This window comes from Archocentrus centrarchus, chromosome 21 (assembly GCF_007364275.1).
Source record: "Archocentrus centrarchus isolate MPI-CPG fArcCen1 chromosome 21, fArcCen1, whole genome shotgun sequence".
Taxonomy (NCBI): Eukaryota; Metazoa; Chordata; class Actinopteri; order Cichliformes; family Cichlidae; genus Archocentrus; species Archocentrus centrarchus.
Genome location: NC_044366.1, coordinates 22,580,159 through 22,606,111, shown reverse-complemented (window position 1 = coordinate 22,606,111; position 25,953 = coordinate 22,580,159). Strand labels below are relative to the sequence as shown.

Genomic DNA, 25,953 nt, shown 5'->3' with positions numbered 1-25,953 from the left:
AAGTATTAAACCGTACAGCGGAAGTAGCAGTCAGTCATGGCAGCCTACGTATGCTCTTCCAGAAACCCGTGGATAGAGCCTGTGATCACCGATTTAGGTGATTTTCAATGGAAAATATGTTGAAATACATTCTCTGAATTTCAGACACCATAACTTGCAAAATGTTGATTTAAGTCACTTTAAATCCATTTAGTTCAGTTTTCACTATGCACCAGGTCCAGGACCATTGTGGCTGAATGGGAGAAACTAACATCTAACTGGGATTTCAGTGCTTGTAGAAACATAAACATCTGCAGATGAATTCACTTCTCTGATCGCTTTGCAGCTATTTTATGAATGAGGAAATTAATTGGAGTGTCGGACAGGTTGTTCAGGTGCAGCAGGAGGGGAGGAGTCAGAGAGACACTTGTCCTGGAATTTACGCATTGGCTGTTCAAACACAGAAGAAATGCGAGGTGAGGCAGTGCAGTGCTGTGGCTCACCTCTGGTGGCACTGTGTCACATACAATAAATGAAGCAGGTGGTTGGCGCATGCCCATTGTTGTTTCTCTTTATATCTCAATATACATGTTTGATTACACATGTGCTACATATGCTGATGTTCCACAGTCTGTCTAATATACTGAATGAATGTGTGTGACATGTTTATTCTTTGTGATCGGTCATAAATGCACAGTGAAAATACACAGGGGGAGGCAGAAAGTACCGTGCCGCATCGATAGGAGGTAGTGCTGCAGCAGTGCTGTCCCAGCAGCAGGATAGACATATGGATTTCATCTTCAAATAAAGGTAAGATAATGCATGTTTGGTTTTGATTTGTTTTGAACTTTATTTTTAAACAGTTTTATAGTCTTACAAAGATGAACACAACATAGGAATTAGATAACATATAGAACACAGAACAAATGGGTCACCAAGGGAGAGAGACAGTGTTGTATCACAAAAAAAAAAAAGAAAAAATAGGCAATTAATGTTTCAAATAGCACCGGGTTACAGTACAACTTACTGAGGTCCCAAGAGGAGTGAATGACATGGGGTTTTAGATTGGACACACCTGCTAAGAGCATGGGGACCCCTGTGTAAAACTTTCAGTCTTATCTTATTATCTGACATAAAGTCACATACAGTGTATCACAAAAGTGAGTACACCCCTCACATTTCTGCAGATATTTAAGTATATCTTTTCATGGGACAACACTGACAAAATGACACTTTGACACAATGAAAAGTAGTCTGTGTGCAGCGTATATAACAGTGTAAATTTATTCTTCCCTCAAAATAACTCAATATACAGCCATTAATATCTAAAGTGGCAACAAAAGTGAGTACACTCCTAAGAGACTACATCCATAAATGTCCAAATTGAGCACTGCTTGTCATTTCCCCTCCAAAATGTCATGTGACTCGTTAGTGTTACTAGGTCTCAGGTGTGTATAAGTAGCAGGTGTGTTCAGTTTTGTAGTACAGCTCTCACACTCTCTCATACTGGTCACTGAAAGTTCCAACATGGCACCTCATGGCAAAGAACTCTCTGAGGATCTTAAAAGATGAATTGTTGCACTATATGAAGACTGTTATATGAGAACATGCAAACTCCACACAGAAAGGTGTGGCCAGATGGTGAATTCATTTAATCACCTGTAATTAAAATTAAAAAAAAAAAACTTTCTCACTCTTATTTTTCTCTAAATTGCCCCAAAGTCGTGACTTACTCTGTTAACTTTCGTCATCCACCCTCACCTGCAGCCTGCAGCATCATCACGTGAGTCCTTTGTTTTTTTGTTTTTTTTTTTTTAGTCCTAGCCGACATCGCCACCCAGTGGGCGGAGGAGGCATTGCCCTCACTGTAGGTATTACGTCTCAGATGTGTCAGAGGGAGTCAGGGCGAGTCTCGACTGCAGACATCGTCAACGCGGCCAGGATGCTTATCAGCATGAAAAGAAACCATCGTTTTTCTCTCAACGGTATGAGATATTTGTGTTTGTTTCTCGTGCCTGTCGATCTCGCGGTTTGTCGAGGGCGTTTGTTCCCAGATAGGAAAGCTGTTATAAAGCGAGAGCACCGCCTCGCAGAATGGATCAGAATGAGACGGGTTTTACAGCCATAGCGAAGGACTGTGTAGCTGTTTTGGGTTTATTTTCATAATTATTATTAATACTACTAATAATTACTGCCTGTTTTAAAACGGTTCTGAGCGAAGTGTGGGTCACATCCTCCAGCAACGCACAGCTGCCTCCCTCAATGAGCATCAGACATTATGACGCAATGTTTGTTATTATTTGGTAGTGTCGATGAATGGGCATATATCCACACCTAGAGTGTGGTGGCAATAGGCCTATCATTTGGCGAAAGCTTCCATAAATAGATTTGTAGTGGGAAGCTTTGGCCTGCTGTTTATTTCCACACAGGCTGCCTGCTGAACGGACAGAATAACACCCAGTTTTATGCAGGTTTATAGAAGAGAATGTTGATGTGGGATTATAAGGAGTGTGTTTTATGTTGTTTTTTTATATGCACTGGTTTCATCCAGTATAATATTTACTGCTTTATGAAGCCACAGTTCTCTTTGATGTTCCCAACAGGCGCGAAAAGGATTAAATTTGATCTCTTGAACCATTCTTTTCATAACAGAGCAGGAACTGGGTTCTTTGGGGATTCAATTCTGTCTGCCCTCTTTGTCTTGTGCTCATGTGTGTTTAAGAGTGTTTTTGATTAAACTAATCATATTTGCCACTATCTGCAGAGTGTGTTGAGGAAAGTCATGAATTATACTCCTGAGAGTCTGTTTGCTTGAAACATAACATATAACCAAGCTTCTTTTCTAATTCTCAGTTCTTCAAAGAAGACCTTTATAGGCTTCTTATTTTTTCTGCTTTCTGCTGCCATCTGCTTTTGTTTGGAGTGAAATTGCATATTCTCCTCTTTTTCAGTTTGATCAGAAAGCAATTTATAGTTCGTTGTCCATGATTATAGGTGCATTCATGTGCCCATGGCTGTGGCAGACATTTCCATGCCGAGTAGCTGATTGTACACCAGACTCAAGGGAGAGCAGTGAGGCACAGGTCAGCTCTGAACCAAATCTGAATCAATAAATGGAAATGAAGAAGGACACTGGGGTTACAGAGGGACACAGGAAAGGGAGTTGGCTCCCAAAAAAAAATAAAAAATAGGAAAACACAGACTTGATGACAAAGGAAGGAGGAGAAGCTGAGGATGCACTGCAGTGCAGCCGGTGCTGACAGCATCTGCAGGGGGCGAACTGCCAGCCTGACAAACTGGGACATATTTATCTCCAGACCATCCCAGTGGACTCAGGAGCTCCTGAATATCTGCACTCTTACTACAGGCCGTTTTGCATGTTTCCCTGCAGCACGTTCACCATCTTTGTTGCCTTTAATGTTTGATTGGGGTCGGATGTCACCTTCAGGGCAACAGCTGGATGAGATTTAGCTGGGTGAGATTTAGCCTCTTGCTATGAAGAATTAACTAAATAGTTGTTGTCATCAGCTTTGGCGAGTGTTTGAGCTCTTGGAGTGGCCTTCTGTTCACTAAGCTGTCTCAGGTTAGACACTTTTCTGATTTTAACTTGCTTTCAGGTAAAATATGCATAAAATTAAATGCACCAACAGCAGCTATACAGTAAGATAAGGTGCACACACATTTAACATCAGCATAGAAATATATAAATGAGAATGAATTCAACTACTCTAAACACTGCGGTCATCACTCCCAGCAGAAACAGCCACTATGGTGGTCAGTATGCAGTTTTAACAGTTTATTCTTACAGTTAGCCAATATGTTTTAGTGGTTCGTTACTTCAATTTTTTGGCAGGGCAATGTTATGATAGTTATTAAAAGGAAAGAAAAGATGGGAGAAACACCCTTCACCATGTTGAGTGTTGACATTGCATAGATTGTCCACCAGAGGGCACTACACAACTTCCCTGTTGGCAACACCAAACACAATGACAAGCTGATCCTGGCAGCCTTGTGCAGAGAATAAACAAGTAAATAAGTAACTACACATAACACATTAAAAAAAAAACAACTATAATATATCAGAATGCCAGGTTTTAAATCACCAAATATCTGTATCAGTATTGGTCTTGATCTCTGGTTCTCAACAGTATCTACAGTTTTTATGTCACATTATCTTTGGGTGGTCTTTGCTTTCAGCATTAGGGGGTTTTGCTCAGCAAAATTATTTATTTTATTTTTATTTTTTTTGGCTCTGGGAGTTATTAGAAACAGTTTCATGACTAAAACATTTATTGGTTTCAACTAAGCATTTTGCAGATTAATCAATAAGGGCAGAAAACAAGTCACCTTCAACATTGCTGTACATACTTTAAACTACATAACTGACAAACAAAAAAGCAAAAAAAAAAGGTTCAAATAAAGAGAAAATATTGAATATTTACAGTGATGTGACTCAGAAAGCTCAAACTCAGACATAGTGCAAGCTCCCTAAACGTGGAAATGGAAAACTTCACTCATTTCAAAGGCTTCTAAAAAGTTTCCTTTGCACTGACAGTGTCACTGAAGACTTTAGATGCTGACGTGCACTCCTCATTCTTGGGCCTTGCAGGGATCTAAAGAAAGAATATTAATATGATTACTACTCATACACATAGTATTACTACTCATAGTAATAGCCTGATAATATTTACTCTTAATATAACACAAATTTGTGTAAAATTTCCGGTATGGTCTGATATATGAAGTACAGTTCAAATATCAGTCCAAATGACAAAGTTGCTTCTGCGTCTCACATTATAGTCCCTTAACTTCAATCATAATCAGAAGTAATGTGAGATGTTCTTTGTTTTCTGCAGTGATGGCATTACCTGGTTGCATACAGCTTTTCCGTAGCGTATGAAAGTGGCAAAGTGCTCGCAGTTCAGAGTGAAAAGATTATATTGAAAGGATTGATCAAGAAGGCCGTCACGGCGTAGCCTCATATCCTCGGGTACTGATGGTGTGAAGGCATGCCGGTTGTTACAAATCAACACCTGGGCTCCGTGTGGGACATTGACCTCACCAAGAGGGACTCTGCGAATCTTGGTTTCGCCGAGGAGAAGATCCCCACATACTGGGATGATTTTTTGCAGATAAGTACGTACAGTTGTCATTAGTTGCTTCTCATCTAAAAAACAAACAAACAAGCAAGTCATGTTGGTGTTATAGTTGGCCTGCTCAGTGAAAGCAATGAAAAGCATTCGTGTTGTCCTCACCTGCGACCGCAAAATGGATTACGTATCCATCTTCGTCATAGACTGCCCAGTGCGAGTATCCAACTGGGTAGGAGAATTCTATCAAATCTCCAAATTTGGCAGTGGACACAACATGATCAATCTGTGTTTATTAGAAAACACATAGAAGTAAGTAAAAATAAGACAAGAAGCAGTTAGTGAAAAGTCTCCACCCAGTTCCACACCCCATCCAGTCAGATAACAGGTTCGGCTACATTATAGCAAGTGGCTGACACATATTTTTAGTCAAAGGTAAAACTGATCCAGCTCTTGTCATTTAGCATTTGAATACATTTATTGTTGCAACAATATAATATTATTTTTGTGTTATTTTAATAGGGTAGATAGACTCACTGGCCACTTTATTAGGTGCACACGTTCAGCTGCTTGTTAACACAATTATCTAATCAGCCAATCACACTCAATGCATTAAGACATGTAGACATGGTCAAGACGACCTGCTGACGTTCAAAGTGAACATCAGAATGAGGAAGAAAGGTGATTGTGGAAGTAACATGGTTGCATGGTTACTAGACAGGCTGTTCTGAGTATTTCAGAAACTGCTGCTCTTCCCTCACTTCCTCACTTCTTTCACTACAGGGTCCGAAAAAGAGAAAATATCCAGTGAGTGGCAGTTCTCTGGTTCAAAGTAGCATTCAGACTAATTTGAACTAATAGAAAGGCAACAGTAGCTCAAATACTCATGACACCCAAGGTGTGCAGAGGAGCATCTTTGAACAGACAGCATGTCGAACCTTGAAGCAGATGGGCTAAAGCAGCAGAAGACCACCCTGGGTGCTGCTCCTGTCAGCTAAAAACAGGAAAATGAGGCTACAGTTCACACGGACTCACTAAAATTTGACAACAGAAGATTGGGAAAAATGTTTTCTGGTCTCGTGAATCTTGAATTCTGCTACAGCGTTTAGATGGTAGGGTCAGCATTTGGCATAAACAACATGAAAGCATGGATCCAGTGACCTATGTGCAACAAATCTGCAGCAACTGTGATGCTGTCATGTCAATATGGACCAAAATGTTTCCAGCACCTTGTTGAATCTGTGCAATAAAGAATTAAAGCAGTCATATAAATAGATAGAAAGATACTACCTGTTGCTGATAGTTCATGGCTGACTCCTCCTGGTTGTTTTGGGATAAAATGAGAACTGTGTTAGCTCTTCCAGTTTGTTTTATTAGGTGTGATGTGTGATAATCTTTGGAATCAGATGAAGGAAAGACAGCAGATTGCCTACTACATTCAGGGACCAACTAGAAAAGTAATAAAAGAAGCCGTTTCTGACAAGTCTCCACCCAGTTCCACTCCCCAGGAAACAGGTTCAGCTGCATTACATCAAGTTTATTTTGACAGATAATCTGATCTAGCTCTACCATCCTGTTAATTAAATAGTGAATACATTTTCTGTGTAAGCACTGTAAGGTAGAAAATTGTAAGTAAAATTTTACAGTAGGCAAAATAGTTCTCAGTACTAACTAAACTTTATTTGAGAATGGCTTCATTAAAATTCACAAAGAATTTGTGTGGAAATTTTCACCTTATTTCCATCAAGCAAATGACACTCAGTGTTTTTCATTGTTCATCAGTGCAATTCAAATCTAAACTCTCTTACCTTGAGTTAAAATTGTTAAATTGTTAAACTTATTGAGCTCCCCACTTTGTTACATTTTGTCATAAAGTATATTTCTCATATGGACTGCACATTAAAGACATTGGGTTTAAGATAACTCAGTTTAAGGGGCCACATTTTTTAGAATTTTCTGAATTTTTTTTTTTAGGTGAAGAAAACATTTATCAGCTCAACTGTTTAAGAAAGCACGGCTTTAAATAACTGATCTGTTGTTTATGCCGGCTCTTTATTGTTTAGGATATTTATAAATCCAATAACTTCGGGGGTTAGGATGTCCAATAAAAGAAACACTTTTTAGAAGTCATCTTGGGCTTTAGGTTGTAATGATGCCATCTTTTGTCTCAATTTTATAAAACTCTATTGGCCTGAACTAGCTGTCAGTTTGCTGATTGGCTGATCAACTATAAACAAGCTTTTTAGTGCATTTAGTACATTTCAACCTTTTTTTTAGTTCTGTGAAGCTTTTCAGATGCGACAGATGTCTGGGTTTAAACTGCCGGTTGGGTATAACAAACACTTTAAATATATAACCTTGGGCTTTAGAAATTTCTCAGTCATTTCTCGGTTTCACTTTTCAATTTCACAGTTGCCTGGATCATCCTTTTTGTGTAAAAATGGCAGAAATTTATAGGGAAAAAATCTGCTCATTATAACATGAGACATCTTCATGTAGCCTCTTTTGCCAAACCAGCAGTTGAAAATGTAAAGACTGGATTTTTGCTTGGAAGTCGACTTAAGTGATTATCATTCATCAGTTCTGATGATGATTAGCTGCTAAGTTGGACAGGCTATTTCAGCACTATTCCTAATAGTTTCATCTCCCCATAAGCAAACTGCGTGTATCTGATGACCATCAGACAGATGAAATGAAGATGATCCTTTGCTCCCTGCGGCTTTGCATTAGATTCTCTATTGGCTTCCTAGAGAGCTTCCCACATTGCCCCAGGCAGTGGCGATTACAGCGTGCTAAAAGCCAGCTCCCACTGTCAATGACTCCCACACGGCCTAATGAGGCACAGCATCCGTGCTGTAATTGTCATTTGTTTAGGTCTCACACAAAGGTGCCAAGACACAGATTAAACTGCCACGGAAAATCATGCTGACTGAAATGTGTATGTGTGTGAGATGCACAGATGATCTTTAGTGTTGCGTGCGTGTCACCGGGAGACAGCGTTTTCATCTGCACGTGTCATGTGACGTCAGAGAGGATTCATGTGTAAAAATAGACTTCCATTGCAGAGGTCTTCACACATGAATGGACAGAGACACACACGCACTCACACACACACACAGATGTTCTCCCCTCATCAACGTAGCATCAAATAAACAGCAACACACAGAGAGATGGGAACACATTGGCTCAACCCTGGTGTTTCTGCATGAGGGCAGAGGAGGAAGTGATCACGCTGAGCAAAGGCAAGTTGTATAATTGTGTAAGCACACATATACCAAAGAGGTTAACAGAGTCTGGCATCTCACAGGAAATGTTAACATTTACCTCTAAGGGGAATTTGAAGCAGCTCTGGCTGGTCATCAGACCACTTGCTGAATCTTTTTTCTTACTCTAAATGTTTCACATTTGCTCCATGTGTTATGCCAGACAGCATCCCTCACTGAGAAATATTGTTATTTAAAGATTTTTGCTTTCAAATCTATTCTTCTCTGTCTTTGCTGAAGTAAGAATGTGTTGCTTTGATACCAACAAAGAAAAAAAAGCAGCAGTGTGTCAGCTCACGGGACGAAAATAGATATAGAAACAGCTTGAATTGCTTTTACACTGGACGGGACATCGCTACACTATACAGTACTGTGCAAAGGGCTCGAGCAACCCCTCTTTGTATTTTGCTATGATGATGTCAAATAAGTGCAGTTATTTATTGTAACGTGTGCAGTGTGCATGGTACTGGTATTGCAGGGTGGATCAAAATCTGGCCCTGTGTCAGGTCTTTGCTGGATTTTTTTTCCTAATTCTTTAGGACATGACTTTCAGATACAGTTTATCTGTTGCAGATATTTATTTATTTATTTATTTTAGGTCTGACACTTATTTTGTCGTCCACTTGTCCAGTTTCCTCAAATCTTTTAAGGACAAACTGCACACCATGCAGAGATATGCCAAGTATTTGCATAAAAGCTTTTTGGAATCACCTTGTAAGTGCAAAAATGCTATTTTATGCCTGTCAAACTGTGCTCTCTCTGCCATTTTTCAGAGATTCAACTTAAAAAATGGGAGCAAATTGTGTTTTTTTGCAACAGGCTGCAAGTAACAAAGTGCCTAAAAATCCAAATTAAAATTGGTTCTTTGCTAAGTTGTCTGTTATGTAGACACAACACTGGTTCATCCCTTGACTTGAGTACCTTTTTAATTCTTGAATGATGGCATGAAAAAGCAGACAATGTGCCAAATAATAACTTTAAAAGACCCTCAGAAAGTCTGGAGAACTATTGCTCAAGACCATTTTAATACATTACAAGAAAGTCTGACTCCTAGGAAGCAAAATATAAAGAAAAAAAAGGAGTGGCTCGAGACTTTTGCACAGTACCGTACAATTACTTTACAATGACCTTTTTTAAGAGTTAATTTTGTCCCATTTTTGTGGTTTCACTGATTTCTTTAAGCATTTAAATAGAGTATTTATTGTTTTGGACTTGTGGTTGGAGAAAGCAGATAACCAAAGCAATAAATTCTTTATTAATTGATTTCCAGATTAACTGATTAAATGAAAACAATCCTTAATTGTAGCTCCATGTCTCTAACAGATCGACAGGCTCTAGATCAGCAGTGCTTTAATCTTTCGTCTCCTTCTGTTAGTTGGAAGAAGATGAAGTCAAAGGGGACTGAGGAGGGAAGAGGTGCTTAATGTTGCATGGGAGCCAGATCTCCTGTGCTGACACACTTGGCATAGCTTTAGTTTCCTGCTCCCTCTGTGTAGTATATAATTTTGGCAGGTGCAGCATCAGCACGATATCAACATGAGCAAACCCTGCATGCTGTGGCTTTTGCATTGTCAGCCCCATTGAAATGATTATTGTTGTATAAATTGATTTTATCAGAATGAAATAAACAGCATTGTTGTCATGAAAACCTGATTATATGATGCAAGAATCATCATACTTCAAATCATAGATCAGCAAGGTCTATGATGTGATTTGATTCAGAGAAGTATGTCCCATCTACAAGCAAGCCAATGCCCATATTTTGTCAACATAGAGTGTAGAGGATGAGTCATACTGATTTCTTCTTCTTCGTCTTGTTTTTTGTTCCTTCGTCAACATGTTGTCTGAATCCTGAGCATCGGTCCACAGATGATGAGCACCTTTGTTTCTGATGAACTCCCATCAAATCAACATGTCAAATTATGCCTAAAAATAAACATTATAAAATTAAATTTGGCCTTTCTTTGTGAAATGACACCATTAATGTCCGTTTACTCATGAGTACTGGCACTGCTTAGACATAGAAAACCTGAATTAGATACTCAGAGTTATTTGCACTGAATTATAAAAAGGTATGAAATTAACTGGTTGTGGAGTGTAGCATCAGGTATCTGAGAATGTAGAGTCAGTGTGCTGCGGTGCTTTTTTTTATATTCTACAGCTGTGTGAAGTGTCACTTTTTCCTCCCAGAAAACGTTCTCACTGCCTATATTAGCACATTAACATGGGAAGAAAATAATTGGAGTGACAACAAAACCTCCACAGTGCTGTTCATCTCAGAATGGAGCATCTGTGGAAAAATAATCTGGCTAATATTAGTTATTCATCCTTTAACCTTGTGAAAAGACGAGTGTAACAGGATGCTGAGCATGTGTGCTGCAAACGGCATCCTTTAAGTGACTAACTACACGCATATTCATATTTTTCTGAGCTCAGCTGCTGTTGTGATGATGGGTTTGATATCAATATGAAAGAGCTGAAGATGTTCGGTCTGATTCAGCCTTGTGTCTTCGTTGCAGGTTCTGCAGTGACAGGAGTGTGACCGCTCAGATCGACACAGACACACATCTGAAACGAAGACTTTACGTGCAACTTTTGTCTTTGCGCTCGACGTCGTTCTGCTCTTATTTTTACTCAAAAACAAAATCCTCACACCTGACGTGAATCCGCCATGTCTGGGAAGGAGCGCAGCCCCCGCCATCGGCCATGGTCGGTCTACCGGGCCAACACGTTTGATCTCTCGTCTGAGATGATGGGGTTGGCTCTCTCAGGTAACCAAGTAACAGCTACTATGGTAACCTTGCTTCATTGATGATAACATTTCAAGGCGCTTCTCCTCATCCCTCTTTCTCTCTCTTTCCCACAGGAAGCAGTCAGGACCCAGATGAGCCAGTGCTGGAGTTCAGCGTGGGTAAGTTCAGGAGTTTTGTACTTCTGCACATTGCTTTACTCCTCATTAATGAACCACAGTACTGCACTGGGTAATATGCCCCTTCATTTTTATGATGAACAGGGGTACTGTGTTGCATTATATGTGTTTAAAATGTTTACTTTGAGTTACTAATCACTCTATACACTAAAAACTCACTTATCTATCATATGTCTGCAAGTCCACAACAAGTTAACTCTTCTTGAAGGTGTTCTTTGGGTGTGTACACTCTGTGTTTTTGCCATATGACATGCCTCATCCTTTAAAGCTGTACTAATCAATCACTACCACATAGGAATAAGGTGCTGCTTGTCCAGAATGATGCACATCATCTCACCTCTGTGCAGCATTTTAGCATATTTTACATCCTCTCAATGCTTTTGTCATAAGATGAGGACCCGGTTGCAGACTCATATTCAGGCAGATGTAAACAAAAGGAAAACCTTTATTTAGGCCGATTTCAGAGTCCAGAATTACAAAGTCCACAAGATGCAGAGAAAACCGAAACCCACACTTCATAAACAGGCAGGGAGACACTGCAGCCAGATAACAAAACGCAGGTGAAGATAATCAAAGACAATGAGCCGGGAGGAGAAGAAAGACTAAACACAAGCATGAGAACTGCAACTAAACTGAGAAATGCAGACACATGAATGAACTTAATACAGGCGAGTTGACACAACATGATGTGACAGGAAATACTGTGAGAATAAAAATAAGCCTGATACACACTGGAACTATGAACCAAAGGTTTGCCATATATGAAAGTTGCTGTGAACAATAATAACAACCAAGGAGAGAACGACTTGAATAAGGATCTCTATCCCCAAAAAAACTATTTCAACAAATATCATGACAGCTTTGGTTTCTTTGCACCCTACTCTGATGTTTAGCTGGGCTGTAGCCAGGTTTTCAATGAATGCTGATAATCCTGCTGTATGCTTCCTGCCCAACAGATAAATAATGAGCTAGATAGTGAACAGAGCCTGATATTTCCCTAAGAAGCAGTAAGAAAGCAAAAATTGAGAGAAATGAAGCCAGAAACATGACTTTGTAAAATACATGTATTCTAGCCTGACACCTTTATAAGGAAATATGTCAGTAGTTTAGTTATAACTGTTCCACTAACTCTGACTAAAAAGTTGCTACATTCTACTTTAAAAAATGGTGACAGGGCAGTGATGCTCTGGTTTTTTTGTTTTTTTTTTTATTCTTATTCAGTTGAGAGAGACACAGAAGCATCCAATGACTGGCTCTTTATCCACCATAGAATTACTCAACAACTGCTGCTTATCAAGTACTAACTACTCAGAAATACTGTAACTTAATTCTTAATTCCTCCCATTGCTAGGGATTACGGACCATCCCACTATTAAATCCCCCAGTTTGTAATCTCCTGTGTTTAAATGTCCCTGCAGCCTGCAGTGAGCTGGTGACTCCTGCACTGGACCGTAAGCCAACCAGCTTTGTGGCCGTCAGCTGCACCACTCCACCCCAGGCCTTCTGGACCAAACACGCTCAGACTGAAATCATAGAGGTATGCTGCTGCTACCTCACTGGCACTTCCTCCCTGCAGTTGGATGCTTACACTCCCCTTTCTCCCACCCTCTCACTGCCCTTCTCCTTCTTCAGGGCACCAGTAACCCCATCTTCCTGAGCAGCATAGCATTCTTTCAGGACTCCCTGATCACTCAGCAGACGCAGGTCAAGCTTTCTGTGTATGATGTAAAGGACCGCTCACAGGGCACGGTAACCCCCCCCCTCCCCCAACATAAGAATATTTTCTTGCTGAATCAATGCTGTCTTTAGATTTCCTGTTGGAAAGTAAATAATACTCTTAATTACCAAATCCTTTATAGTCTACTAATATCTGGGTGAAATCCTCTAAATCCTTTTGGGTTGTGTGCTTTTATATGACAGATGTACATGCTTGGTTCTGCCATGTTCTCTGTGAAGGAGCTGCTGCAGGACAAACACCACAGACTGCACCTGACTCTCAGGTAACAGGCAGGCAGAGCACAAATGTAACTTTTCAATAAAATGATATCAGCTGCAGGCCACGTTTGGGTTTGAGGATGCTGCTCTGACTTGATGATCACTTGATATGTCAGGTCAGCGGAGAACGAGCGTGTGGGCAACATCACTGTCATTGCCTGGCAGATCGAGGAGAAACGTGAGCAGAGAGCTCCAGTCGCAAGATTACAGAGGGGGGATACTGTTAATGGAAGGGTAGGAATTCACCAAAAGGACTTAATTAATTTAAAAAAATAATAATATTTGTAAACTATATATAACATCATGTTTTTTCTGACTTTGTTGGACATGTGAAGGTCAGAAGGATTTCTGTATGCAAACATTATTGTTTATGTGTGTATCAGATGGTTCTCCCTGTTGATGAAAGCCTAACTGAATCCATGGGCATCAAATCCAAGTCTTCGTCTTTGTGCAAAGATCCGCTGCTAAAGGCTGGTGAGTGTACTCCTATGTGAACTGTGGCCAGCTGTTGTTACTCTGACCTATGGGTGAGTTTAATAACAAATAACATCTAGTTTGTTTTCATAACATCAATGTTTGTTTTAGTGTTCGGCGGCGTCATGTCACGGACGTACCGTTTCCCCACTACGGACGGTAACCACCTGCGGATCCTGGAGCAGATGGCAGAGAGCGCGCTCTCCCTGCATATTCCTCGACAGTATGTCAAACTGTTGCTGGAGGAGGACGCTGTCAGGTATCATCTGAAAGATGTCTTTATTTCTTGGAGCGGCGTGGTGGTTCCCAACATTTAACACATGTGAACCTTTTAAGAAAGCCATCTCTACTTGTGACCATAGACTGTATATAAAAGATGGACGTAGTGCCATATTGTCAGCCACTGGTTCCTGGATTCTGAAGCCTCTGGTTTAGCTTTAAGCCAGGTACCAGCGTGGCTTTTTGAAGCCATTAGTGACCATATTTGGCCAAGAGGATGGAGTGTTAAGTTATCAGCTTAAGCTAGCATGTTTGCTTGGTATGCCATCAACATTACTAATAGGTGTAAATCTTTTACCATACATCTCCACTGCTTTAACTTTGCATTCTCATTACAGTAACACCATGTTTTTGTTGATTTGATGAAACTGGTCTAGACTCAGTGTAAAATTTTTACAGCCTTTTTCCCCCATCATGAGATGCTATTATGCCACTTGTGAGTAATCACAAGCTCACAGATTGTTTTCATTAAATACTTTTAAACTGCCTGAAGATAGAAAACTGCTTAACACCCCCCCCCCCCCCAAAAAAAGCACAGATTTGAGAAAACAATTTAGAAAGACATCATGTCTCCAACTGCAGGCGCTGTTCTAATGGTTGGTTTTAATGTCTGTAATTTAATGAGTTTGAACTCCTTAACTGTTATGTTCATTTGCTCATTCAAATTTTAACTGAATGAGCACCACAAAACGCACACTGTGAGCTTCTCCCTGCCTCAGCTGGATGCCCTGATTGTTACTGCGTGTGTGTGATTCGCAGGGTGTGCGAGCTGGAAGAACTGGGTGAGCTGTCTCCATGCTGGGAGAACCTCAGGAGGCAGATCATTACTCAGTACCAGACCATCATCCTCACCTACCAGGAGACCATAAGTGACCTGCATGAATATAAGGGTTAGTTCCATAATATACACTGTAAAGGGGCATTAAATTGATTTTAAGTGTCAAAATCTGTGTTGCACAATATGTCCAAAAACATTTTAAGTTTGGGGATGGTTCCTGATGTCATGAAGTCAACAACATCTATCTCTGCCTTCCTTATACAGAGTTACAGATAACCTCATTCTCTCCTTTCTGCTGCCTCGCAGGTCCTTCATTTAAGTCTAGCACCTTGAAGGCTGAGAGGAAGTTGGAGTTCATTCCCACTAACCTGCATATCCAGAGGATGAGAGTACAGGGAGAGTCTGGTTACGGTACGAATTTGTGTGCAAATATTTAATGCATGTCTTCTATGACTTTTAATACAACTGTTTTTCATGGATTCCCTCCCTTCTTTATTTATTTTTCTCTGACCTTTAATCAGACTGGACATATGATGTAGTGACTATCGGTGCGCCTGCAGCACATCATCAAGGCTTTAAAGGCTGCGGCCTCCGAAAACTGGTGCACAAGCTGGAAGAAGCCAGGAAACAGTGAGTTGTTTGAAGCAGAGCTTGTGAGATGAATTTCATGGTTGTGTTTGATTTGAAGTTTATAACGAACCTTTTTTGTTATCTTTTTGTTGCATTCGATCAGAACCCATGGAGAGGACAGGTATGGTTGTGTATATTTTATTGCCAGTTTGCTGCATTGTCTTGTAATTTAAAGTGTGCAAACCACACCGCACTCGTTTCTCTATTAACTCTCTTTTTTTTTTGTCTTTCACATGCACATCAATGCACACCTGATGCTCTGCTGGCTCTAGCTCTAAAGGAATGGCATACCAGCCTCAGGATGTTGTAAAAGCAAAGGAGCTGATCGGTCAAATTAACACTCTAAAGACACAAGTGTGTTACTACACCGAACGTCTGTCCCGAGCTGCCAAGGAACGCTCAGCCAATGCTTTGGAGAGAACTCTGGCCATCCTAACAGAGAAGGTAAGACTGAACTGCAGGGATCTTTAATATGTTCATTTATACGAATATATAAGGCAAAACAGTTTGTACAATTCTAACGACCTTCAAATTGAGTCTTTGGTGTGAACACCTTTATTCTTCAGCACAGCCTGAGCTCTCTGAGGCAGCTTTCTTGTCATTTCTTTAAGCAGTGTTCAGGAATAGTTCTCCAGGCTTCTTGAAGGACATTCAAAGCTCTTCTTTGGATATTTTGGCCTTTTGTTCTGTTCTCTGTCAACATGATCCCACACTGCTTCAGTAATGTTGAGGTCCGGGCTCTGGGGAGGTGAATCAATGACTGATAGTGTTCCATTGTGTGTTTTTCTATCCAGGTGTGTTTTTAGTGCATTGGCAGTGTGTTTGGGATCATTGTCATGCTGAAAAATGAAGTTATTATCAATCCAGGTGGTGATTTAAACTGTGCTCTCTTTGCCATTTTTTCATAGATTCAACTAAAGAAATTAAAATAAATTGTGTTTCTGTGACAAGGTGCTAGTAACAAAGTGCCTAAAGACACCATTTCAAACTGGTTCTTTGTTAAATTTTTATGTGTAGACACAACATCAGTTCATCCCTTGAGTTAGGTGTTTATACTTGAATGACTCATAGGTCAGTGTTAAGTGGCTTAACAAAGGCAACAAAGGATCCTCATACTCGCTTTCCACATTGTTTTGATTTTTAAATCTCTCGCCTTTATGTCTCAACTCTTATTGACATAATAGAAATGGTCAGCAAAATTAAATGTTTTTAAAGTGAATTCTGGTAAACAAGTATAGTAAAACAATATGTTCTCTTTTTTGGATGAGAATTAATACTTCTACTGTACATTTTAAGGAAAAGGCAGGATACTCAACTGGCAGACAGGCTCCAAATATAAAAATTAACTTTAAGGAAACCAGAGAGAGACAAAAAATGGCAAGAAAATCCAAAAAAAATCCCACTAGGAATCATTTTTAAAGTCCAGAAAAGGTTATTATAGAAACTAAGGACAATGTAGGAAAGGAGTTTGAAAACCTGACAGACTAACAAAGACTGAGGGAAAGGACGCGGACTAAATACACACCAAGCAGAGTAAAGCAATAACACAATCAGGGAGGAATGCAGGCAAGAAAAGAACTTAGACAGGAAGTGAAAACAGACAACCAAACAAGTAAACAAACTCCAAAATAAAACAGGAAGTTACTAAAGAAACACAAATAAACAGTGGAGAGGACACAGAGAAATGAAAAAGCATTAAGTCTGAGAAATAAAACTAAAGAGAAATGAATAATATTTCAGATCATAACATACCAGTGTAGATCATGATGATACTGACATCGCTGTGACTGCCAGACAACCTCTGATTCTTACAAACTGACGGACCAGGATTAATAAATAATTCAGTTTCGCTTTATTGCCTTTTTAGAGCCATTAAATTAAATTTAATGTTAGGTAGTTGGAGTGGTTGACAATATGTTTTAATCTATATCATAATGCATGATGATAAAAACAGATAAGTCTTTCTGGCTTTTGGCCTTCATGTTTCAAAAACCACCCACATCACCTAATGTCTAATTTCCCCTCAGTGTCCTGGTTCATGACCAGTAAGGATAATTTTGGCAAGTTACTGCTAACATGCCTTCATGTCATTTCTGTAGTATAAAACTTCTCAGTATAACTTAAACATCTCTGTGTGTCCTGCTGCTCTCCTCCTGCAGACCCGTCAGCTGGTGACCGTGTGCGACTCCAAGCTGCTGTCCACAGCCATCATCGCTCTGGCAGCTGCCCGCCCAGAGTTCTCTCAGCAAAACACCCCATCGCCTTCCTCCTCCTCCCTCTCGCCCTCGTCTCGCTCGCCATCTCGCTCTCCCTCTCGTCACCCTACCTCCCCGTCCCGTGCCGCCACCTCACCCTCTCGCCACACAGTTCCTCTGGAGGGCAGCGAAGGGGCTAAAAACAAGCGCGCTTCCATGCAGGCAGATTTGCATGAAGAGGAATGGGTAAGAGAAGAGTCTTTCGGTTGATTTTATTAAAAAAAAAAAAATACATATATTATATTATATTATATTTTATTTATATATATATATATATATATATATATATATATATATATATATATATATATATATATATGTATATGTATAAAAATGTGTGTGTCTGTGTGTTCATTTTCATTATGTGTTGTTTGTGTGTGCAGGAGAAGATTTGGCTAAACGTGGATAAAAGCCTGGAGTGTGTGATCCAGAGAGTGGACAGGCTGCTGCAGCGAGACAAACTCCAGAGTGACAGCAGCTCCGAGGACGTCTTCCTGCTGGCCAATGAAGAGCCAGGCAGCGCTAAGAAAGGTAAATGCACAGAGGAGGAGATTATTTCTATATGAATTCATGTAGTGATCTCACTCCATCTAATATGAACAAGGGTACAGGTAAAAACATTCTGGAGCACAGAAAGCGTCTGCAGTGTCTGATTATGATCCTGAAGCAGACTCTGGCATGCTGTTTCAGCTCTGTTGATCATGTCTATTGGTTAACTGCTGAAATATAATTTTAAGATACAAGTAGAAGTGGAAATCTAAACAGCCTTTATGTTCTCTCAGTTGCAGATAGCAGCCCAGAGGTTGAAAAGTCGTCCCCAGGTAAGATCAGTGTTTCCTTTACAAACAGTAGGTGCTTGAAAGAGTATCACAGTGTGACACACGATGATTAAAAATAGGTAGCATAGATAATAACCACATGATTGAAAGATGTTAAGCAAATGGAAAAAAAGACGTCACATATAAAATCATTGCTTAAAAGCAAATCTAAAAGAATCCTTATCCTTACCTCCTCAAAAGGTAGAGCCAAAGCCGAGGGGCCCTGAAGGCAAAAGCACTGTCACCTTTAGATTTCAATCTTGACTTTGAAGCAGCCTAGAGGGCTGCAGGATCTGAGGCTGCTAACTGGCTAAATATAGGGTTAACGTTTCTGCTATGCAGCCTGGGGCCAGACCCAGACCACTTTTAAAAGTGACCAGTAAAGCCTTAAATTCAATTCTAAAGTCTTCAACGAGCCAGTGGAGAGATCCAGGACAGGGGTGAGGTGATACTGTCTGCAAAAACCAGTAAGAGCTCTAGCTACTCCATCCAACATCTGATAAAACCAAAAGAGATCTCTCACTTTTTTTGCTGATGTTTGATTGATGCATATTTAGTTGTTATCATTTGCATACAAACCGCTCCAAATTTCAGATATTTTCTTGCAAATAGATTTAAAAGAAAGCAAAAAAAAGGCACACATCACATTTTTCAGGTGTTTTCAGTCCTTCTGTCTTTAAAATGCTCTGTTTCTGTTGGTGATGTCCTCCCAAACCCCTGCAGGAGAGTGGAGCGAAGCGCTATATCCTCTCCTCACCACGCTGACAGATTGTGTGTCTCTGATGAGCGACAAAGCCAAGAAAGCCATGGTGTTTCTGCTGATGCAGGACAGCGCCCCCACCATCGCCATGAGCCTCACCATGCAGTACCGGCGCGATGTCGTCTTCTGCCAGACGGTCTGCCACTAACCACTATAACTGTACTTGTACAGTATATTAAACTCATGTGCATGTAGGTTTGGATACTTATTACTCAGTGATTGTAATGATGTGACTTGTGCTGCTTACAGCTCACCGCTCTGATCTGCGGCTTCATTTTAAAGCTGAGGAACTGCCTCTGTGACTCAGGCTTCCTCAGGCAGCTGCACACCATCGGCCTGCTGGTGCAGTACGAGGGCCTGCTCAGCACTTACGGTAACTTTGTTTGTGGATGCGTTTAAATAGAAATATGTGATTTCACAATGTATAGTGTGCATCATCCACTAAAGTCAAAAAGGATGCTTAATGCAAACACTGATCCTGAACAAGATCTGCATGAAATTTCACAGAAACTACCATCATCATTATTTTTAGTGGGATGAATTTTCCGTCCCTGTAGGATTAAAATGAAGTTCAAATGTAAGAAGACAAAAAAAAAAAAAAAAACAGTGAATCACAACATCTCAGAGATATGAGCATCTGGTCTGTAAATTTGGTAGCATTTACACAAAGTTATTATTTCAAAGGTTATGTCAAATAAAACACATGTTCCAACACTATAGGATGGACCAGAGAAATGTTTAATATTCATAAGACAAGTTTTAAAATAGCATTTTATTTTCTAAAAAATAAAATCCTTATTCTTAGGCAGCAATTCGTCACCCTCCTAAAAATGTATTTCTTGCAATCGCTGTGTCAGGACTCCAGAGGCAGGGACTAAACTTGGACTTTAGCTGGAGCACAATACATTAACAAAACACCACACACACTAGAACCTTGACTTGAACATGAGTGTTAACATGAAGATACACAGCGGGATGAGACCAACGACTCGACAAGGACGAGGGCGTGTGCACAGAAGGATAGGCAGGTACACTGAGAGAAACAAGACACATCTAACCAGGAACAAAACTCAGATAGCTAAACTAAGGAGGCCTGAGGAAACAAATACACTAAAATTAGGAACATAACCGTAACACAGCAAAAACCGGGAACTATAACAATAAAAGAATCTTTAAAAAGGAAAACGAAACCCAACTTTGCAAAACTACATAAAACAACAACTTAACATAAATAGGAGCTGAGGCTCAAAATCAAAATGCTGGGTCAACAGACCCAAGATTATGACAATGTTATCCCTTCCATAACCTAAATATATTTCACGATATCTATCCACACTTGAATTGTGTGTCTCATTGGTGCTTTTTTTTTTTTTACAAGCAAATATCAGGATACTTCACCAGGCATCTTGCCTTGAAAATCTACATTTCATGAGAATAAAGTGGAAAACCCACATTGCCTCAAACATTTTTTTCAATCCAAATTCTTGCTATACATGAGAGCTGGTACATTTCCACTGGAATTTACATAATCTCAACCAGTTCTAATCTGATATTGAGAAATTGCCTCCTTTTTCTCATTTTCCTGTAATGTGTCCCATGGTGTGACTTCTTTTGTGTCAGGAAGTCTTTATAAATTCTAGAGATGACGCCCCTTAATTGAATCATTTCAGTAAGCACCAAGGAGGTCTGGTTCATATCTAATGGTATCTAACTGCACACCTGGAGGAATCTGAAAAAGTCATATTTTTCTAGGTGATATCCCTCCCTCAAACTTTCAAAGGTTTTTAATTTCCTCCTTTTTGTTAGTGAGTAGAATGTTTGTAATCTCTTCAGATTTTCAGCAGAGCCTTTTAGGCTTTTATAAGCCAGTATTGTAAGCACTGGGAGATCTAGCATGAAAAGTCGGAGTGCATGTTAATTAATGGTTTAATATTCAGATTAAAAGTCAATCAGAAATCACACCAGATTTGTGCCATCTCTGGTGGAGTCAGTGATTTCACTGTTCTTGTCATTCCTTTGCCAATAAAGGTGAGGAGCTGGCCATGCTGGAGGATATGAGCATCGGCGTGATGGACCTGAGAAATGTCACCTTTAAAGTCACCCAGGCAACTTCGGGTTTCAGCCCCGACATGCTGCCCGTGATCACGGGAAACAGGAGCGGCTTTAACGTCAGGGTCCCGATGCCTGGAGCGATGTTCGACACGCTGCCACGAGAGATTCAGAACGGGATGCTGCTGCGGGTGCAGCCCGTCCTGTTCAACGTCGGCATCAACGAACAGCAGACTCTGGCTGAGAAGTGAGTCTCTGAGAGTAGAGGACAGGAAAGGTTCAACGCTTCAAGGTAGAAAGAGAGACCCGTGGCAGTTTGAAAAAAAAAGCCAGTGAAGCATGAGAGAACAAACATTTGGTTTTAAAGCATATTTTAAAACCTAAATATTAAATCTGAAATTTGGAACAAAAGAAGGGTGTGTTAGGCTTGTTTGCTAAATGTATTTAATTAACAGTGTTGTGTAGGTCCACACAGGTTATAAGCACCAAATTTGATATGGCAGATAACGAAACTGTTTTTAGATGTTATTTGATGTGTTTTAGCATGAGGTTTCACTGTAGAAAGTATAGAAGAGATTTTAAGTCCCTAAATATTCGAAGACCAGGTTGATAAATGTATGCGCTCTTTTTCCTTGATGTTGCGTTAAATTTTCATGTGCAGTAAATGAACCTCCATTTAGTGCAGAAAGGCCAAACAGGAACAGCCCGTGTGCTGTGTTAAGGAAAACGTTTAACTCTAATATCACACGTGTGTACAGATTCGGAGACACATCACTGCAAGATGTCATCAACATGGAAAGCATGACCCGCCTCAGCTCGTACTATGACCAGTTTAAAGAAGTCCTTCCAGAGGACTGTGAGTTAAATCTATTCCTTTATTAGTAAGAAAAGGCATATTTTTTTTTTTTTTGTTCTTCACTCTCCACTCGTACCGGTGTCTCCTCAGGTCTCCCTCGCTCACGCAGTACCACCAGCGTGCCCGAGCTGCTCAAACTGCTGAGCCAGAACGTGAACGCCAAGAAAAACAAGAATGTGGAGATCCTGTGGCAAGCAGCTGAGGTAGACCCTCGTTATCATGACCTCTAACTGTAGCCCCCCTGAAATGTAAAAGGTCTGTCTCTTTCATCTAAATCCCTTCCTCCAAATCCTAAAGGTATGTCGCCGCTTGAACGGAATGCGTTTCACCAGCTGTAAGAGTGCCAAGGACCGCACAGCCATGTCTGTGACCCTGGAGCAGTGTCAGATCCTGCAGCAGGAGCACGCCCTAGCCCCACAGGTCTTTTATCAGGCCTTGGATTGTATGCGGAGGTCAGTCTCTACACCTGAAACTGAGGGGGGGGTGAAAAAATAATTTGCCAACAATAACAAAAAAAAAAGAAAAGAAAAAATGTGTCATGTCTGTCTCTCCACAGTGAGGGCTGCAGGAGAGAGAACACCATGAAGAATGTGGGATGTCGTAAATATGCCTTTAATGCTCTCCAGCTCAAGGCCTTTCCCAAACAATACCGCCCTCCAGAGGGGACATATGGGAAGGTCGAGACCTAAGTGGACTCTTCTATTTGGCAGAAACCAAAAGACTGAAAGGGGATAATGATGATGGCACTACACAAAGAAAAGTACCAACACAAACTGGAACAGCGGCCCTTTGTTCTGTGCTTAGTCACTGTTAAGATAATAAATGTCCAAGTGCCAGTGCTTACTGTAGATTGTTTTATAGCAGACTCCCCTCTCCTCTCAGTAGTATTAGAATCAAACACTTTGCACGCACACACACACACACGCACACTTCACAGCCACAGTCAGCTTTCTGTGTTACATTGTAGCCAGTGTGCAGACAGCATTTGCTACTGTACCAGTTGTAGCATCAGGAAGCACACAGCCTCTCTGGATTCATTTCGATTTTGTCTCCTTAAAAAGGAGATGTGCAAAAGTCTTAAACCTTTTAGAAGAATGATGTGGCACACAGATCTATTTGTAATCAGCTGAGCAGCTGTTATTTGATGCCGTCACACTCTCAGTTAAGAAATGAGAGTGGTGATGATCTATGTTTTTTTCTTACTGTCAACAAATTTGATGCAGAAACAAAATATCAACAAAAAGAAATAAAAACCATCAGTATATTATCTGCACATCCAGTGCATTAAGCCAGTTTCAGACGTGGGATGAATACTGGATTCATCAATCTGTGAAAGCGTCACTTTACTGTTAAGGTTCATCACACCTTCATTCAGACACACCCACATCCACAACAAAATACTTTCAGCTACTCCCTCATCACAAGGGAGTGCTACATGACTGATTTGGCAGTTTTACATCAGATGTCCTTCATGACACAATACCAAAGGGGATTTGGGGCCTCCAGTTGGAATTCAACCAGCAACCACGTTTGCCAAGCAAATGTGTAAGCTACTACAGTATGGAGCTGGTTTACTATTGTGGAGATGCTGCTGTGGTGTTTTAGGTAGTGGAGCAAAAAGAGTTTTGTTTTTTTTCTGAAGTCTGTCTGTTATAATCAAAAGCCTAAAAAATGTTGAGCCAAGCCCAAAGTACAGTACTATAAAATAAATTGGAAAATAACATGTTTGAGAAGATTTTTTAGGGTTTAAGGGGTTCTTTCTGTGGAATTTTTTCACAGTGGAAAACATAAAGACCAGTTTCCCCCTTTGAGGCAACACAAGATAAAAGAACACTGTTTTTGATCTACGTAATAACGTGAGGCTGTTTTTCAAATATGAAACCAAAAGAGAAGCTGCCCACTAACAGAAGCTAGTAAGCTGTGACAGGACACAAGCTGACTGCTGCCGGCTGGAGCTGCCTACATGTAACTTTAACTCGTGCTGCTTTATATCCACCGTAGGCAAAACGCAAGACAATAAAGTTTATTTAGAACTTGTTAGAGATATTTCTCGGGACCTGTACTGCTCTGCAGGATGACAGCTGTTAAAATCAGAGAACTTATTAATTTATTTTTCCTTTAGGCTCTTGTCTCTACATCTTTCTACAAACACATGAATATTCTGCACCACATCACTCTACAACAAGCACAGATCTTTAATGAGTGCAGTATATATCTGACACTGCTCTGACATTTATATTGAAATGATGTCTTACCTAACTTCTAGGGTTCTTTTGATGCTACGCAAAAAGCATTAAAAGGAGAACTGGCTGACAAATTGTGGGTTTCAGAGTGGGGCACCACATTATCCTACAACTCTTAACATATCTAAGGAAACGTAGGACATTTCTGCAGGATCATATGCAGCACCATAGTGGTTTGATAGCCCTTCAAACTTAGGTTTTTATTAATTAAAGCCGTTTGTGTTTTCAGTCCTCGGATGAATTATGCAGAACTTCATGATTGCAATTAGATTAAAAAAAAAAAAGTCGCTATTTTATCTGCATGAAAAGATCTTCAGCTAGACACTATTGCAAATGTACATCATTGCAGTTTTGCAGTGATCTGTGGAATATTTGCAATTTTGGCTATCAACGAGCACTTAATAAAGCTTTTTAGACTTCAGTGAAATAATGCATATTGCATTATTGTACTAACCAACACCTCTTCTCTTTTGTTTTGTGTTTAACAGCTCTGTGCTAAAATGTATAATGTGCAATACTTGCAGAGAAAGGGATTTTATTTTGAAACTGTTATTTCTGTTAACATGGCTGGTGCTGCCAAATGCTGTTATAGTTTCATCCTTTGTTCTCGAGTAAGTTATGACTTTGTTCTGATTAGTTGTACATGCACACAGAATGAATGGGTTGCTTGGGAGCAACCTGCACCCCACAGAGGTATAAACTGAACCTGGATAATGAATAAAGGCTTATCAGTGGCAAAGTGGTGTGTCTGTGAATTAAATTAAATATTATGGTTTTTGCTACACATGTAAAAGCAGCATAGTGGTGCTAGTGCTGTTGCCTCCTCCCTGTGCCTGCAGGGGTTCGCTCCAGATACTCTGGCTCCCTCCTACAGTCCAAAGGCATGCATGGGTTAGTCAGTGGTGGTCAGAAGTTTACATACACTCATGTCATGATAATTTTGGGCTTTTAATTATTTCTTTAAACTGTTCCAGGTTGGAATGATTGTACAGCATACAGTGCATGAAAAAATTATTTCTTCAATCTAAAGAAACTCAAGAACAGCTGAGAAACAAAGTCACTGATCTATTAGTCTGCAAAGGGTTACAAAGCAGTTTCTAAGGCTTTGGGATTCCAGTGAACCCCGGTGAGAACCGTTATCCACAAATGGAAAAAACTTGGAACAGTGGTGAACCTTCCCAGGAGTGGCTACCAAAATTACTCCAAGAGCGCATCCAGGAGGTCCCAAAAGAACCCAGAACAACATCTAAAGAACTGCAGACCTCACTTGGCTCAGTTAAGGTCAAAGTTCATGATTCAACAATAAGAAAGAGACTGGACAAAAATGGCATCCATGGGAGAGTTCCAATGAGAAATCCACTACTGACCAAAAAGAACACAAAGGCGCATCTCACATTTGCCAAAAAACATCTTGATGATCCCCGAGATTTTTGAGAAAATATTCTAAGGACCGATGAGACAAAAGCAGAACTTTTTTGAAGGTTTGAGTCCCGTCACAAAACTATCACAACATTTCATAAAAAAGAACATCAGACCAACAGTCAAACATGGCCAC

General features: G+C 40.2%; 2 protein-coding genes across 3 annotated transcripts; one reads left to right on the top strand and one right to left on the bottom strand.

Annotated features, from left to right (window-relative positions):
- Nucleotides 1-718: 718 nt before the first annotated feature.
- Nucleotides 719-25,126, top strand: inpp4aa (inositol polyphosphate-4-phosphatase type I Aa). Of its 2 annotated transcripts, none has more exons than XM_030757647.1 (24): nt 719-789; nt 10,852-11,103; nt 11,199-11,243; nt 12,680-12,798; nt 12,894-13,010; nt 13,182-13,261; nt 13,373-13,490; nt 13,640-13,730; nt 13,842-13,989; nt 14,769-14,899; nt 15,094-15,198; nt 15,309-15,417; nt 15,521-15,538; nt 15,690-15,861; nt 17,577-17,858; nt 18,056-18,203; nt 18,455-18,493; nt 19,214-19,386; nt 19,500-19,623; nt 21,279-21,546; nt 22,058-22,155; nt 22,246-22,358; nt 22,453-22,607; nt 22,712-25,126. In XM_030757647.1, exons 2-24 carry the CDS (start codon nt 11,004-11,006, stop codon nt 22,842-22,844), a joined length of 2,886 nt encoding a protein of 961 aa, XP_030613507.1. In that variant the 5' UTR covers nt 719-789; nt 10,852-11,003; the 3' UTR covers nt 22,845-25,126. The 2 variants fall into 2 exon arrangements, with proteins under 2 accessions (XP_030613507.1, XP_030613506.1); XM_030757646.1 differs by lacking the exon at nt 719-789 and adding an exon at nt 1,847-1,964.
- LOC115800353 (phospholipase A and acyltransferase 2-like) lies at nt 3,833-6,506 on the bottom strand. The gene is made up of 4 exons (XM_030757649.1): nt 6,360-6,506; nt 5,235-5,355; nt 4,848-5,146; nt 3,833-4,592 (listed from the first exon to the last, which is right to left on the bottom strand). Exons 1-4 carry the CDS (start codon nt 6,375-6,377, stop codon nt 4,509-4,511), a joined length of 522 nt encoding a protein of 173 aa, XP_030613509.1. The 5' UTR covers nt 6,378-6,506; the 3' UTR covers nt 3,833-4,508.
- Nucleotides 25,127-25,953: the final 827 nt, after the last annotated feature.